The following is a 15,678-nucleotide window of genomic DNA, read 5'->3' as shown; positions in this document are numbered from 1 at the left end:
CGCCCTTCTCATTCTGCATCGCCGCCATGTGTGTATGTAAACAAAGGCACTGCACATGCACGTTTTACCCATATTCTATCGTGATATTTCATTTTCCCATCGTTGCCCAAAATTACAGCGGTATTACCGTGAACGGTATGATATAGCCCAGCCCTACGTATAATCAATTTCAATCCAAAAGACAAAACAGCAACATCAGTAACAACAGCACAAGTAAGCAGTGGTTCCTGTTTTTTTGAGATGCTAGAGGAATGTTTCTGTTTTGTTTAGAAGCACATTATAAAAAGGAATTAATTGAGACATAAATTTATACCTAAAGTTTCTCAGCACAGTGTGAAAGGTAGGAACATTACTCATCACAGGTATCTGAGTTGCACTTGCCCATCTTTGAAGCTTGTGCATCAAGCTATATGCTACACATATATAACAGAACATTCCTGATCATGTGACTTTAATATCTGACTTTAGTTACCACATTTAAAACTTGATATTGAAACAGAATGAGGGAACAATGTGGTCAAAGCGATCAATATTACGGGACGCTTAGATTTGAACTCAGTATCACACGTCGACATCCACAACTTGAGCATCTGCTGCAGCTGCCACTATAAGGAGACAAATGATCAGCATGCATCATATGATTAATAATGCTCTCTGCATTCATACATTCACTGTTCTGCTTCTTTAATGTTTTAGAAAGTTCATCATACCAACTGAACAGAACAAGGTCCCACCTTTTCAAACCCTGCTTTTTACTCCTGCCACCCTGGACTTACAGAGTTTGATAAGGATACCAGTAATATTTAACATCCTTTCCAGATATGAGCCCGTGCTCTTGTAACTTAGTCAATAATTTACAATAATTAATATGGTCAAAAGCTTTTGATTTTGAGGAAGCACATAAATATAGTTTTGCCTGTTATACTTGTACACATCTTATGTGTACAGTTAAACTGTCTTTAAGTCAGACAGAGGTCATACTTGTAAAACAAACGCTTCTGACAAAAAGGCAAGAGGCACAAACAAGAACGTTGAGAATTACTCTTAAATTTCTCTAAGAGGAAATCAGGTGGTATTAATTATAAATAACACACCTGCCTCCTGCACCCCGTCCCCTTCATTTACAGTATGATCGGTATTACTCTTCTGGATTCATATTTCATGGTAAATTTGGAAGTTTACCTGCTTCATTGGTATGAGAGGCCAAATACGAGCGCTCTCTCTGGCCAAACTGAGCTGATTATGGCTAAGTGCCGGTATGTGTTCTGGCTCAGCAGGATCAAATGTGTTTGTCAGATTTGGCTGTTTTTAAACTTATTTATCCTCTGAATCTGTTGCAGTTTGCAGCAAAAGGGCAAACGATCAAAGAGTAAATAGGAGAGCAAAGATGGATACTGATCATGTGTGTGCCCTCTGTCCCATCTCAGCATCTACGGCTGCCCGCTGGCCAAGAAGAGGAAGGCTCTGGAAAAACAACCGCTGGAACCGGCTGCCAAGAGGAGGCCCTTCCTCACCTCCTGCCCGGGTGAGTTGGAGGAGGATGCTGGCAGCTATGGCAGCTATGGGAACGAAGCCATGGAGGTGGGGCAGGAGGGGAAGGAGCAAGGGGAGGTAGTTGAAGAGGACGAGGAGGAGGATGAAGGGGAGAGGGAAGGAGATGAAGAAGAAGAAGAAGAAGATGGCGAGGTGGAAGACGAGTTCTCGGAGGACAACGAGGAGCAGGGAGAAGAAGAGGAGGAGGAAGAGGAAGAAGAGGAGATAGAGGTGGAGAGAACAGATACAGCAATGGAGGGTGAGCAGGTGGAGGAAGAGGAAGATGGGATGGATGAGGAAGAGGAGGAAGACGGCTATGACGAGGAGGAGCAAGATGATGAGGGAGAGGAAGACGAGGAAGAAGAGGAAGAGGAAGAGCAGCGTCGTCAACAGGGTGAGTGTGCGGTTTGTTACTTTAGTTGCTTGGATGAGAAAAAGATGAAGGACACGAGCCACGTCATAGTTTTGCTTTGGTTCATGCAGATTAAACGAGTTGCTTTTCAGGATCTGGAGCTCCAATCAGGAAGAAGAGTTTATTGTTTCAGCAGCCACGTAGCCTAATGTATGACTTCAGCTGTTCATCAGTTTGAGGCCTTCATTGTTGTGTTTTTCATTTCACAATCTGCCAAATGTTTCCATTTAGTGACAGGTCGAGACTGCCTAACTGCCAAATGGTCTGAAGGTCACGGCCATTCAAAAACTACAGCATTGCCACACAGTGATTTTTGATCCTCTGAATCTTTTAAAAGCCTTGAGTACAATATGTGATAAAATTTCCAAAATTCTAGAGAATTTGTTAAAATTTCAGGTAATAATACAGGACACAATACAGGACACAGTTAAAATAACTAAAAGTGAATTTTTTTAGGTTGAATGCAAAAGTCCACAAAAGTCCACAGGCTTAAATCCATGAATAGCAAATGTGGACAAAGACTAGATCACGGAACAAACAGACAACCAACAGAGTGTAGACATGTCTATATAGACTCTAAGGGTAATCAGAGAAGTGGGAAGACACAGAGGAGGAGAGAAGAATACTCAAGGAGAAAGTCTATAACTAACACAAACACCTAACACACAGAAAACGTACAAAATCCACAAATTATAAATAACACCTAGGAAACTGTCGAGACTAGTAAAAGAGAGAAATCAAACCTTGAGGAATAGTTAAACTCAAATACAAATAAAAATTCAAAAATACATGAAAGTCAAGAACCAAACTGATCATAAAAACACAAAAAGAATTCAAAATCCCAAACTCAAAAATCCTGTGTAATACTAAAAGGATTTTAGTATTACACAGCTTTTCCAGTCCTTTGTTCCAACCTCTATAAAACACATTGCCTGTTTCAAAATGACAAAATGAGTTTATATTTGTAAAAACGCTGTGAACTTTTTCACATTCAACAGCTGATGGGTTGTCCTTGTGCTCTTTTCAATTAAATATAGGACTTAAATGATTTTCAAATCACGACTTTCTCTCTTTATTTTAACACTTCGTCCTTACACCTTTGGAAATAGGGTTGGAGAATAATCAAATTCTTGAGTCATTTTTAAAAAAGGAATGTACAACAGTGGCATGCTAGCAGTTAAATTCATAAAGTGAACTGAAAATCAAGGTGGAGTGGCAGGTGGTTAAATGAAAAAGTACTGTAGTGAATAACTGAACCACTGCTGATGCATGGTTTATCAGTATAGCACATTTCAACAACAGGGGAATTCAAATTGCTTTACATAGCATACAAAAGGCCTTGGGGTAAAATAAGCAAAACGAGACAATGCAGATAAAAGAAATTAAAAGACAAAAGAATAAAAATTTTCAGTTAGGGGAAGAGCAACCTTTTGTATTAATCAAAAACTGCAAGAACTGATTCAGATGTCGAGTAGACAAAGACTGACAAGCTGCAGACTAAAGACACATACAGGGGAGTGAAAGACAGTAAGACACAGGTGAAGTCAAGATTATAATGATTATAGGAGAAGGAACAAAGGAGAAAGCAAAGAAGGAGACCCTTTAAAATAAAACAGGAAGTAAGTTAAAAAAAAAGGTAGAAAAACCCAGAGAGCACATGGAAGGAAAAGACAGGCTCAACATTATAACTAAGCTTAGAACAAAGCAACAGAAAGAACACATGGGCTTGCTAAACAAATGCTGTAAACATTTGTTGTTGTTGCACTTTTCATGAAACCGGTGCTTCTGGCCGGGACATGCCTTCAGTGTTGTGTGCCAGATATTCTGCGAGCACTGCAGCTCGATCCGTGACGGGGCCACCGTGTTTGTGCAGATTCGTGGAACTTTTCCAACCTACAACACGTAAAGATGCCAAAAAGCTGTCGAATTAACAGATGGATAAACGCAGCAATGTCGCAGATATTCAGGTCTTGTTCTGTGTCGCGCTGATGTCCACTTTTGCATGCGGTTTGCAGAAGGAGAAGACTAAGTGATGAGTGCTGCTGAGGAGGGTTTGGTAGACCAGATGCTCTGCGCTCTCCCTCCCACCTCGCTTCCTTTTCTCCCCCCAAACACCCCCCGTGTCCTCAATCGCTTCTGACAGTGCCTCACGAATAAATGGGAGAGGAGCTCTGCTGAGTTATTAACTCCCTCCCTCCCCTCCTCGTTTGCCTCCTCGTCTCGGCGGACGTGTCACATGTGCTCTGCCTCGGTTTCTCCTCCTGAGGATATTTATGGCTCCTGAATCGGAGCACCTCACACGCCTCCCTTTTCAATTTCTCTGCTCTCATTCGCCGCCTCTGTCCCCAAAATCAACAGCGAGGCTTATCGGAGAGAGCGACACTGCCGCGCACCGCTCTGGGTTGTATGTTTTTTGTGAGTAAACAGTGGATCATAATTGGGAGGGATGAAGATAATACAGGCGAGAATATAACAGGGGAAAAAAAAGAGTTCATCAGCACTGCTGACATGATTAGAGGATAAGGGTTTCATTTCCACTTCATCTGCAGGATTTTGATTCTATAAATGGACTGATAGTTGTGTTACCTGCAAAACAAATCACTTTCCCTCACATTTTTCACAAATTACCTGCTGTTTATGTTGCGTATAGCGTGGGTTATTGCGGGACACGTTTCTTGGCTGCATTGTGAGATTCCTGAACAGTATCAAGACAAAGGGATTTGTTTCTTGCTTTCCTGATTGCAGAGAACCACTACAAACCCGGTGGACAATCAAAGCTCATTCCAATTCAGAAGGACGACAACAACAACAACAGCTGTACCATCAGCGCCGGTAACGGGACCGGAGAGGAGTACGAGAACTACGACGAGCTGGTTGCCAAGTCACTTCTCAACCTTGGCAAGATCGCTGAGGATGCTGCCTACCAGGCCATGACCGAGTCCGAGATGAACAGCAACTCCTCCAACAGCGCCGGGGAAGACGACGATGACGAAGAGGACGACGGCAGCGAGCAGGGCGAGAGGAAGGGTGAGCTGAGCGTGGACTTGGACAGCGACGTGGTCAGGGAGACGGTGGACTCCCTGAAGCTTCTGGCGCAGGGTCACGGCGCCATGCTGCCTGAAGACGGCTACCCCGAAGACACCATGGTGAACGACGGCAGCCATACAAACGGGCGGCCCGGCATGGGAGTCAGGGGTCAGACTGAGGAGAGCGAGGAGGAGGTGTGTCTCAGTAGCCTAGAGTGTCTGAGGAATCAGTGCTTTGATCTGGCCCGGAAGCTGAGTGAGACTCAGCCGTCTGATCGTCCTGTCCACCACGTTCTCCACCACCAACTCCAAAATCCAGCAGACCACCAGGGGGTGCACCACCTGAACAGGTAGATAATCTCTTAAGAGTTCACAGATATGATTTTAAGATTAAAATAATATGCACATTACCTCTGTCTGCCTTTGAAATATGTTGACCTCATTATTGAAACCTTTGGTCATGTTTAACATGAGCATCTACAAGTAAACGAGGAAAAACATAGTAGGTAGCTTTTCAAAACTACATAGATGGTACTGATGGTACTTAATACAGCAGTAACGCAGTAGTTCTTATGCAAGCATGCACGCATGGAAAGGGTAGAGGGCACTCTTCTTTTCTTCCATAGCCAACGGCAAACTAAAACTTGTAGTCCTTCTGATGCGTGTTTCTGTTCATGAATGGCGGGACAGAGATATCACTAGCAAAGAAAGCATAGATAAAAGTGCTTCCATCACTGGGTGAATGAGGCAAGTTGCATAAAGTGCTCTGAGTGCTCACAGTAGAAAAACGCCATAAAAGAACCAGTTTATTAACCATTTACTATCAGTAATGCATGAAGTGTGAGGATTTGCATAAACAGTGCAATGGAAAAAATGTTTTGTTTTCAGTTTGGCCTGTCTCCCCCTTGAAGGCTGTCCTCCTGTGCATTTCTGGATCTCTTCCTGTATTCCTTTAATTCTTTGCCCTTGCAGCTGTCATGCTGCTTGTCCTCCACTGACTCCAAATGCGAACTTTTAAGTTTAATTCCATTATGATGCAAAGGACAAACCACAGGGAGCTTGTGGGTAGCTTGGGTTTTGGGTGTGTAGGATAAAGCAAACTAAAGCACTACTCCTCCAAAATTTCAGACTGTGCTATACTGAAGAATGAAAATCGCTGTTTGCATTCTGAGCTATAGCCTCACACCGGCTCTCATTTATAATGATGATCCGCAAAATAAAACTCAAGGTGATACAGAAGTCAGACAGTGAAGTATGAAACGTGCATCTGCAGGTGCTCGTTCTGAATATAATGCTCTGCATGGTCCAGAGGTGCACAAAGAGACAGCCTTGAAGGGGAGGTCAGACATCTTAATCAGTTTTTTGTGGGCGCGGTCAGAAGACCTTTGATTTATCTTTATATTAGTCCTTTTTAAATGTGAAAATGTACTTTCACAAACCTATTAAGTATTACATTTTTATAATTATTAAACATTCAATTACAGGTTTCATTTGTAAGGTTGCAGGATCTACTTTTAAAACATAACTTTATCCTTTTTAATATTTGATAACATTTTTTACTTTGACTGTTGAGCATACATTGTATAGGTAGCCTTGCTTCTTAAACTTCAAGGTAGCTCCAACAACAACAGTTCCTAAATTATTTCAGAAAGTTTTTTTAATAAATCAAAACTGTAATAAACTTTTTTGTAGAATACAGCTGAACTGGCAAAATTGTGACCCTTCATTCAAGTTCATTTAGTTGAATAAGTTAGGAAATATAAAACATCCTTTTGATAACCTTTCCACATATTCGCATCTTGACTTCAAACATTCAGGTATGACAGCTGCCAGCAGGGTGCACAAGACGAGCCCCGGTCTCTGGAGCGCAGCTACTCCGACATGGTGAACTTAATGAAGCTGGAGGAGCAGCTGAGCCCGGCGTCCCGAGGCTACCCGACCAGCTGCAGCCAGGAGGGCGACGAGGACACCACATCTGTGGCCTCCGACCGCTCGGACGAGACCTTCGACATGGCCAAGGGAAACCTGTCGCTGCTGGAGAAGGCCATCGCACTGGAATCGGAGAGGGCAAAGGTCATGAGGGACCGGATGGCCTCGGAGCACGCGATGCCCCGTCGGGATCACCACCACCATCATCATCGCGGCCACGGCGAGCACAGCCCAAGGCTGAGTAGCGCTGCAGAGGAGCGCAGGTCCAGGATGCAGCAGGATGGGTTGAAGAGGGCGTACTACCCTAAAGGTAGGCAAGGAAAAACCCACACACTGACCCTGTCTGTGTTATTATCGATCTACACTCTGCAAACTTGGAAAATTATACTGTAGCATATGTTGATTTTCCATGTTCCATGTGTCAGGTCTGTTAAGTAGTTTGGAGCCAACTTAAGGATCTTTTAGGCGTCATTGCTGTTTCGACTTCCAGTGTAAGATGTTGTGTAACATGTTTAAATTGGAAACGTTCCTTCATGTCCACGAGGAGTCTTTTCTTCATTCACACGGTCCTGCATCTGGTTTTTCATGCCAGGACTATTTTTACCACAAAAGCCTGGACACTGAGAAATGAATTTAGTTCAGTCAGCCCTCTGTAGCTCGACACGATCACGCTGCATCTGATCAAAATAAACTTCCTAAAAGAAATGTGCCTTTAATTCAGCAGTAAAGTTTATATGTGATGGTGATGAACAGGATTCATTATGTAGTGGTTTTACTTCCATGTTTCCTCTTTTACTTTTGTAAAACTGCTGTTTTGCTCTTTGTCCTACAGTAAGCTTATATGCCGTGTATGTGTGTAAGCACTTTGTAGCTCCTGTCTGAGAAATAGATATTGCTTGCATTCCTGCTTCTTCTAACCTATTACTATATTCACAAAGTTGTCAAATAATCATGCTTCTCTTTAAATTCTGCCAGTTTCCCATCACCTTTTCACATCATATTTAACCATAGCCATATTTAACTCAAAAATGTTGACCCCGGGTCAGCAGAGAGGGAGTTTATCTTGTCTGTCTGACTTATTGAAACCCTCAGTACAGCAGCAGCCAGGGGCTATTAGTGCTGCAGCAGGAAAAAAATAATACATAAAAGTAACTTTAATGTCTTTTCCTCCCTGATTTGAGCATTTTTACGGACACTGCTGGACTGAATGAGTTTTCTGACCTCTGGGCTTGGTTAAAATCCGGCTGTGTTATTTCAGAAATGTTGTACATGGCTGCAGACGAGGTAATGGGCACTCATTTTCTGCATTCAGGGCTATACACAATTTGGGTTTTTTTTTATTTTGCAGATGCATGGTTTTCCACTGACAGCAGCTTATGTTGTTAAAATAGGCCGGTGTGGGAACATCAGACGGCCAGCTTGTCAGGCATGAGTAATGGCAATCTGCACGGCCCGTTAGAAGAGCAAATCTCATCTGTGGGACGCTATCTGCGGCCTATTTCTCCAAATCCACTCATATACAACCCCACTACCACTGGTAGGGAGTCGGCACTGTGCGGTTATCGTCCTCACTACAGCCTCAGATGGGCTTCAGACTGTTTGATTAGCACAGAGAGTCTATGTTAACCCATAAGAAGCTGTTATTAGTCCAAAGGAAGGCTTTTATTATGATGTCTGCATCTGTGCAAGGACAGCTTCACCTATTCAGCCTGATATTGTGGTTTCTTGTTGGGAGGGGGCCTATTTTGTTCTGTTTGTCCTGACTTAGTCAGTGATTTGCAGCATGCACACCCAAGTGAATCTCATCCGTGCTTGCTAGCTGAGGTAATGAGTTATCTATGTAGGAGGATGATGCTTAATTCGGCATGATAAGCTCTGATTGATCAATTGTTTCTTGAACCAAATGAAGCAGCCATCAGTGGATCCAATATCACACCTACAGTGTTTGCCTTGCTAAACAAATCTGAGTTGTGGGTGGTTTTTAAGAACCAGGCTACTGGCCAAATCCATGAGCCATATACGGTCCGTGTTCAGTCCTTTCATGGCCAAAAACTGCTCCGACACTTGGACGCCGATTACCTGTTGACTCAACTCCACCTCCGTCTAATTTTCGCTGCCCCTTGTCTTCACAGACTCTTCCAGGGGAGAGAAGAAGGAGAGCAAGTGTCCGACTCCAGGCTGTGACGGAACCGGTCATGTGACGGGGCTGTACCCGCATCACCGCAGCCTTTCTGGGTGTCCCCACAAAGATCGTGTCCCACCTGAGAGTAGGTCCCTCTGCTTGCATGTTGTGCTGCATTGACAACACAAACTCAGTAGCACTCTGACAAGTCATTTCACCCAGAGCGGTATTTCAGTCTTTTGGTGGGGGTGGCGGTTTTATATGTGCAGACATTTCTCAAAGCGCTCTGGAGGCAGGAATCACCTTATTGGTTGAGTAAAACATCAGATGACAAGGACACGTTTGCTGAATCTCCAAACCGTGGCCTGAATAATAAAAGGTACTTTTACGTTTTTAATGTTCTGCTCTATAAAAAGAAGGTTTTCCTTAAAATCCTGAAAAATGATCAAATCACTGATCAAAACATTCTTGGCTACATCAGAAGCACTGAAATATCGTCATAACCTTAAATGTCTGTGTAGATGCTCATCATCCAGGCCACAGTGGTCTTAAACCTGGACTTTAAGGCAGTTGGACTTCTTTTCAACTTCACAAAGACATCTCACCGTTTTCCAGAGAGGTGTCTTAACATACAATGGAGTCCCAAGTAATTAATCTGATGATATTAGTCACACTTTGGCTCATAAGAGGATGAACTACACACATGATGACAGGCGAGGTCAGCAACTCCGGTAACCGTAGACAATAAGATTCACTAAACACAAGCTATCTGCAGAAAAGGGTTCTCCAGAATAATAAACACAGTTATTAATGAATAAATATTCTGTAGTATTTCTAAATTAATGTGTATAAATGTATAAATAACCACATGTAAGCACTACATAAATCTGTAATTTGTCATCCTTCTGTGTTAAGATGTAGTTACAATATTTTTCTAGTCTAAAATGAACCACTGAGGCGTCAACAGTGACCAACGGTTATCCCATAATAACTTGTAATGAAAAGAAATGGTGACAAAAATTCTGAAAAGCCAACATGGAAAGAAAGAAATCCAATGAGTCTAAATCTTAAATTTAGTTAAAAAGAAGTAAAAAGATTCTCTGCGTCTGCTATTCACTGCCACATATTTGTAATACAACATGGATAATGAGTTCTAGTTTGTTTGATGCTTGATATGACTACAAAGTTGGCGATAAAGGGAGCTGCACTTCAGTGTCACAAACCTCTTTTTTCTGTTGTGTTACATTAACGAGTGAGCTGAATCGTGTTTATTTAGCTGCGCACTTTGAGGTTTTACTCATGCAGTCAGATCATTTCTGCCTCTGAGAGTTATATAAGACTGAGAGCACAAAAAACATTTCACATCAGACATCTACCCCCAAAATTTGTCTTTGGGACCAAATGGAAATAATTTACTGGTCAGAACTGTTTTTGTTTACTTCCAATTTGAGGAGATTTAAGGAATAAATGCTGACTTCAAATGACTTGTTAGATGGATTGTATCACAGTTAAAGTTGGACCGTGCTGGCAGTGTTGGCTGTTCACCATCATGCATCTGTCCTGCATGAGTCTGCATTTGTGTTCTGTCGTGTTGGACGTGCTAGATAATCTGGTTTTAACTTTGTTATGATCACGAGAACTTGTGAACGTCTTGTCTAATCATCATGCGCGAATGAGCTTGTTTAACACATGTTTGATCAACTGAGAAGGTAGACCTTGATTGCTGCCAAACTTTATCAAGGGTTTTGAGTTTCAAAACCAACTGCGCTTTAAATGTTTATATATATATATATATATATATATATATAATTTCACTTCTGTCTGTTAGAAAGCCTCTACTAAAGTATCTTAATTATCTAAAGCAAACATACTGTAGTGCTGTTGTGGACACAAAGCTGCTTCTGTTCATACTCATGTTTACTGTGGCACCAGAAATAGTATTATTTTTCTTTTTTTGGTTCAATTTTGTGAACTGCTTTACTTTCTTTTCATTCTCCTCATCGCGTCTGCCTGAAGTCTTGTTTTGATTTCTGTGTCGCTGTTGTAACGTGAACAGCATGAAGAATCAGTTTGATCAACCTGCTGACTAAAAAACCTCAAAAAAAGACCTACATGAAATTACTTCCAACCATCTAAGCCTGCTTGAAGCATGCTCACTGAACTCACAGGTAAAACATTACATTAGTTTAGATGAGGCTTCATTCACCCTGGTGGAACAATTGAACACATAGACTGTACAAAAGATCGATAAGACATCAGCAGTTTGTTAGTCGTCAGTCATGCATGCCCAGAGACCGGTCAGTGACCCTCTAGTACCTAACGGTCACTAGGAGGAAAAAAAAGATATTCCCAAAGCTTTTTGGGAAGTGGATGCTGGAGTTTGCTGGCTGTAGCAAAGTGAAAAGGATGCAAAGAAGGTGCTGCACCAAAAACCTTCTTGCTTTGGCTATTTGCAGAGTACCACATTCACCCACAGTTTGAATGAAAGATGGCAAGTCTGCAAACACTCAAAACTGAAACTGAAACTCAAAAATGTGTGATGCAAACTGGAGACAAAGACCATTTCATGTCTTACTGCTGAAATCAACACATTTCACAATGTGCAACTTTTACTCTGAAGGTGAATTTTCTCTGTTTCCAGTTTTAATCACAGTTTGTTTTTGTTTTCTTTTTTTTTGTTTTTTTGTTTACAATTTCCCAACATTTAGCGATTAGTTGGGGAAGGCTTGCAGATAAATTAGCAATCAGAAGGAGGTTTTCAGTATGGCACTATATACCTCTAAGGAAAGAAAAATGAATAATATATAATATATAATAATAATATTCACCCAGCAACATCCAGCTATCTTGACCAGCCACTTGTCATAGGGGAATACACATTTTCGAGGCCTGCATGACTGGGTCTCAGCAGTCAATTTCACAGTGACTAGCAGGAACCACTGACAGCGACTGAGCCAATCAGAATACTCATTTGTCCCTAGCGAACGGTGGTTGCCAGGTGGTTGCCAAGCAGTCTCTTGTCCTCTGTGAACGAGGCCTGTTCAGAAGTCTTGCGCTGAACATTTTGGCTTTTAGCATCGTGTTGTTTTGAGACCAGGCATGGTGAGAGAGGACCGTATTTGATCTGTCAATCACAAGTGAGCCCTTCTGTAAACCATGCCCCGCTTTATCATCCTGCCTATTTTTCGAGTTGTAAGTCAGTCTGGTATATAAAACAAAAAGAAAAATGTATTGGCAGCAAAAACATTCAGCCTTCCAAATGAGACTTCACATCCTTTTTTACATAGAGCTTATCTTCTGTATGCAATAAGGTAAAAATGACAAAAAGAAATACCTGCATGGACAATACAGAAAGATATTCAGACATACAGGTAAAAGCTTGCTGGGCTTTTCAATATCTAGAAACTTAAACTGTATATGAAGATTATACATATTTGAAAGAAACGATCTGAAACAGAATTTTAAACCTTCATTTATTACCAGACACATTCCTCTTCCTCCTGCGGAGTCATCAGCCATCCTTAACAGTGCATGACGAACTACTGCATCCAGTACAGTCTCATCTCATGAAATTTCATGACATGACCGCAGTGATCAAAAGGCAAATGAGAGCTGTGTTTCCTCAGTAGGAAGGGAATACTTGGGGCAATCATAACTACAAACGGAGAGCAGTTTAGAGGAAAGTTCGTGGGGAAAAAGGCAAAAAACACAGCACATTTACCTTAATCGTTAATGATTTTTGTGACAAAATAAGCCCCATGAGGAGGCATGTTTCTTAAACCGATGCAAAACATGAAGCACAGCTGAATCTGAGGTGGCTACAAGGGAAACAAAGAGGAGAACTGGCAACTTCCTGCTGTTGACGCACTTTGTCTTAGCGTTCATGCCCGTTTTGTGAAATTCTTGCCCACTGTCACATCAGTCGTGCAGCTGTAATCTGTGCATGCCTAACCGTCGAGCTGAACACCCGTTAACTCTCCTGTCTGCTCCTAACCCTGGCTGTCTTTCTCACCTTTTCCTCTCTGTCAAAGTCCTTGCCATGTATGAAAATGTTTTAAAGTGCCCTACTCCTGGCTGCTCTGGACGGGGTCATGTCAATAGCAACAGGAACTCGCATCGCAGGTGAGTGAGTGGCCTTTCGCCGGGCCGCTATCAGCTGATCCACACCTCCATCGTACAGATATCGTCAGTGTGTGTGTGGTTTCAGGAGCACATCTCCAGTCAAACTACTTGCTGATGCTTAGGTCCTGTACTCCATAAACTCTGATATGTTTGCTTTGGCTGAAAGGATTCTGCAAACTCATAACATGAAGTATTACTCATTTTTATTTTTGTTTATTATTATCATTTGTTAGTGTGCAATATGTAAGAAGCATTTACGAAGAAACAGGGATTTAAGTAGGAACTGGTAACTTATAGTTAATGGTATGATATGAAGGGCCTTAATTCTGTGGAAAGTTAAAAACATAAATTTTTACATTACATTTCTGTGCCCCATACACCACACACTTATAGAAACATTGGTTTTATCAGCATTTGACCAGCATTTCTGAACAAGTCCACAGACTGGGCATCATTAATCGCTACAGGGGGTTTGGTCATGGACCCCTGCTGTTAGCTAAACCCTAACAGAAATACTGGAAACTAAGAATCAAAGTCTAACCACAGCATAAGTTAAATAATAGTCACAACACTAAATTGCCTCTGCAGAAGTGTTTGTTGCTTATAAAAAGTAAGTATGTAAATGAATAAAAACACAAGTATGTGCAACTTTACTTCTCAGTATGAAGGAAAAAAGTATAGATAACATAATCTATGTAAGTAAACTTCAGTGTTCCCTCTGTGTGGTTCACATAGTCCAAAAACTTGGAAGTTATGATGACTGGTAACTCTAAATCACCCCTAGGCGTGAATGTGAGTCTGATTGGTTGTCTGTGTGGTTATTAAAAATAGCTCTCTGATTGACTGGGTCACCCCACCCCTCTCCTAGTATAAGCTGAGTTTGGCTCCACCACCCACACAACACACTACAGGGTAAGAAGATGTAGCTAACAGATGGATGGAAGTATCAAAGTCCTAAATGCCTGAGTGCAAGTGAAACTCAAGTTATAAATAAGTATTTCAGGTTTTGAAAAATAAAAATGTGTTAAAAGTCCAGCATTAAAAACTGCTGCTCAATTTCACTTGTAGACTGTATATAAAAGAAGGACAGAGCTCCTGTGACATCACCCACTTGTTTATAAAGTGCTAATCTGGGGCTTTACTGACTCTTTCAAGCTGTTGGATTGCTGTTGTTGACTGTTTGGTGCTATATAAATAAAATTGAACTGAGACTTTGTTATTTGCTAGCTTGGTCCTCAGAGTCCTTATAATTCTTCTTCTAGACTTTAATATTAACAACTTTATTTATAAAGAATGGAAGAAAGTACATAAGTACTTTAGTACAGTACAGTCCAGAATTATACCTCCTAAACAGATTATTAACTCTGTTTGCAACATGTATGCCCAAAATGTAGAAAAAAGTAAATGAAACACATAAAAATGAATGAATTACAAATCAAAATAACGAAATGAGCACATTCTTGGTCTTGATGCTACAGTCAGAAAGCAAAGGGCTATAATAAATTGTATTTATAAGTATAGCAAATTCCTGGCTTAGGGTTTTTTCGCCCATTTTAGAAACCTGAATATAGAATTTAATATTTTTTTATTTATTTTAATATAATGCAGGAAATTTAGTAAAGCAGAATTTACATTTGATTACATTTGGTTACTGTTATGATGATGATGATGATGATGATGATGATGATATTGTTGACCAGGAGTTTTCAGTATTACTCCAGACTTGATCAGGTGCATCCAAAGGTGGAGACACAGATATCTTCAGTTGCAGACTATTACAATTAAAGAAAGTCTCTCACAAACTTTTTGAAGTGTTTCTTATTATTTAATTGTTAGTGGGTTATATTGTTTGTCATGTGTTATAAATGCTTCAGAAAGCACTAATAGCACAACCATCATCACGAGGTCCAGTTGAGCGAGTCCTTACCTGTCGCTCAGAGCAGAAACAACCAGAATAAGACAAAACTTTAAGTGTAAAAAAAACATTAAAAGATTCGAACTTTGTAGAGTTGATTTAAAGGGAGAAAACTGCTAGAAAGAACAAACCCAGTTTTTGTAGCTGGCTGTAAACATGGACATTTTAACATGGGAGGTTGTGGGGATTGAAATAATTTTGGGGGGCAACCTCAAGTGGCCATTAGGGGAACTGCAGCTTTTTGACGTGGTGGTTTCAGTTCTCATTTCTGGATGCTTCTGGTTGGGTATTGCTTTGTCCTTAAAACTGCAGAAATATAAATAAGTGCTCAAAATCATCGTAGAATGTGAAATCATAAATAGTGTTTCTGTGTTTTACCTGCCACTGTGGGAGTTTTCCTCTAAACAAGAACAGTTTGCAAAATCAGTTTTGGTGTTAACTCAACTCTGGCACAAAAAAGGTCACATTTTCTTTCAACATCATGCAAAATGTTGTAATGTATTCCCGTTTAGGTGGAATTGTGGAGAAGGGACTGGAGAAGGAGAACCTGCATCACATCAGCAGTTCAGCTGTTTAACAGGCAGAGCAGAGCATGAAGTGCAGGCAGCACATATATGCA

General features: G+C 41.1%; 1 protein-coding gene across 4 annotated transcripts in view; it reads left to right on the top strand.

Moving 5' to 3' along the window:
* The window catches only part of myt1la (myelin transcription factor 1-like, a), an 84,815-nt gene that overhangs the window by 41,310 nt on the left and 27,827 nt on the right, over positions 1-15,678 (top strand). For 3 of the 4 annotated variants that reach the window (XM_013910782.1, XM_013910783.1, XM_013910781.1), the window contains exons 6-10: positions 1,428-1,927; positions 4,691-5,321; positions 6,789-7,210; positions 9,033-9,167; positions 13,054-13,144. In XM_013910782.1, the coding sequence (XP_013766236.1) occupies positions 1,428-1,927; positions 4,691-5,321; positions 6,789-7,210; positions 9,033-9,167; positions 13,054-13,144 (1,779 nt within the window). The remainder of the gene's footprint in view (positions 1-1,427; positions 1,928-4,690; positions 5,322-6,788; positions 7,211-9,032; positions 9,168-13,053; positions 13,145-15,678) is intronic. The other variant, XM_013910784.1, reaches the window with a different exon arrangement.

This window comes from Pundamilia nyererei, unplaced genomic scaffold (genome assembly GCF_000239375.1).
Source record: "Pundamilia nyererei isolate P.nyererei 1_Seehausen unplaced genomic scaffold, PunNye1.0 scaffold00048, whole genome shotgun sequence".
Lineage (NCBI taxonomy): Eukaryota > Metazoa > Chordata > Actinopteri > Cichliformes > Cichlidae > Pundamilia > Pundamilia nyererei.
Note: the sequence above shows the minus strand (reverse complement) of the source record. Positions and strands in the feature narration are given on the sequence as shown.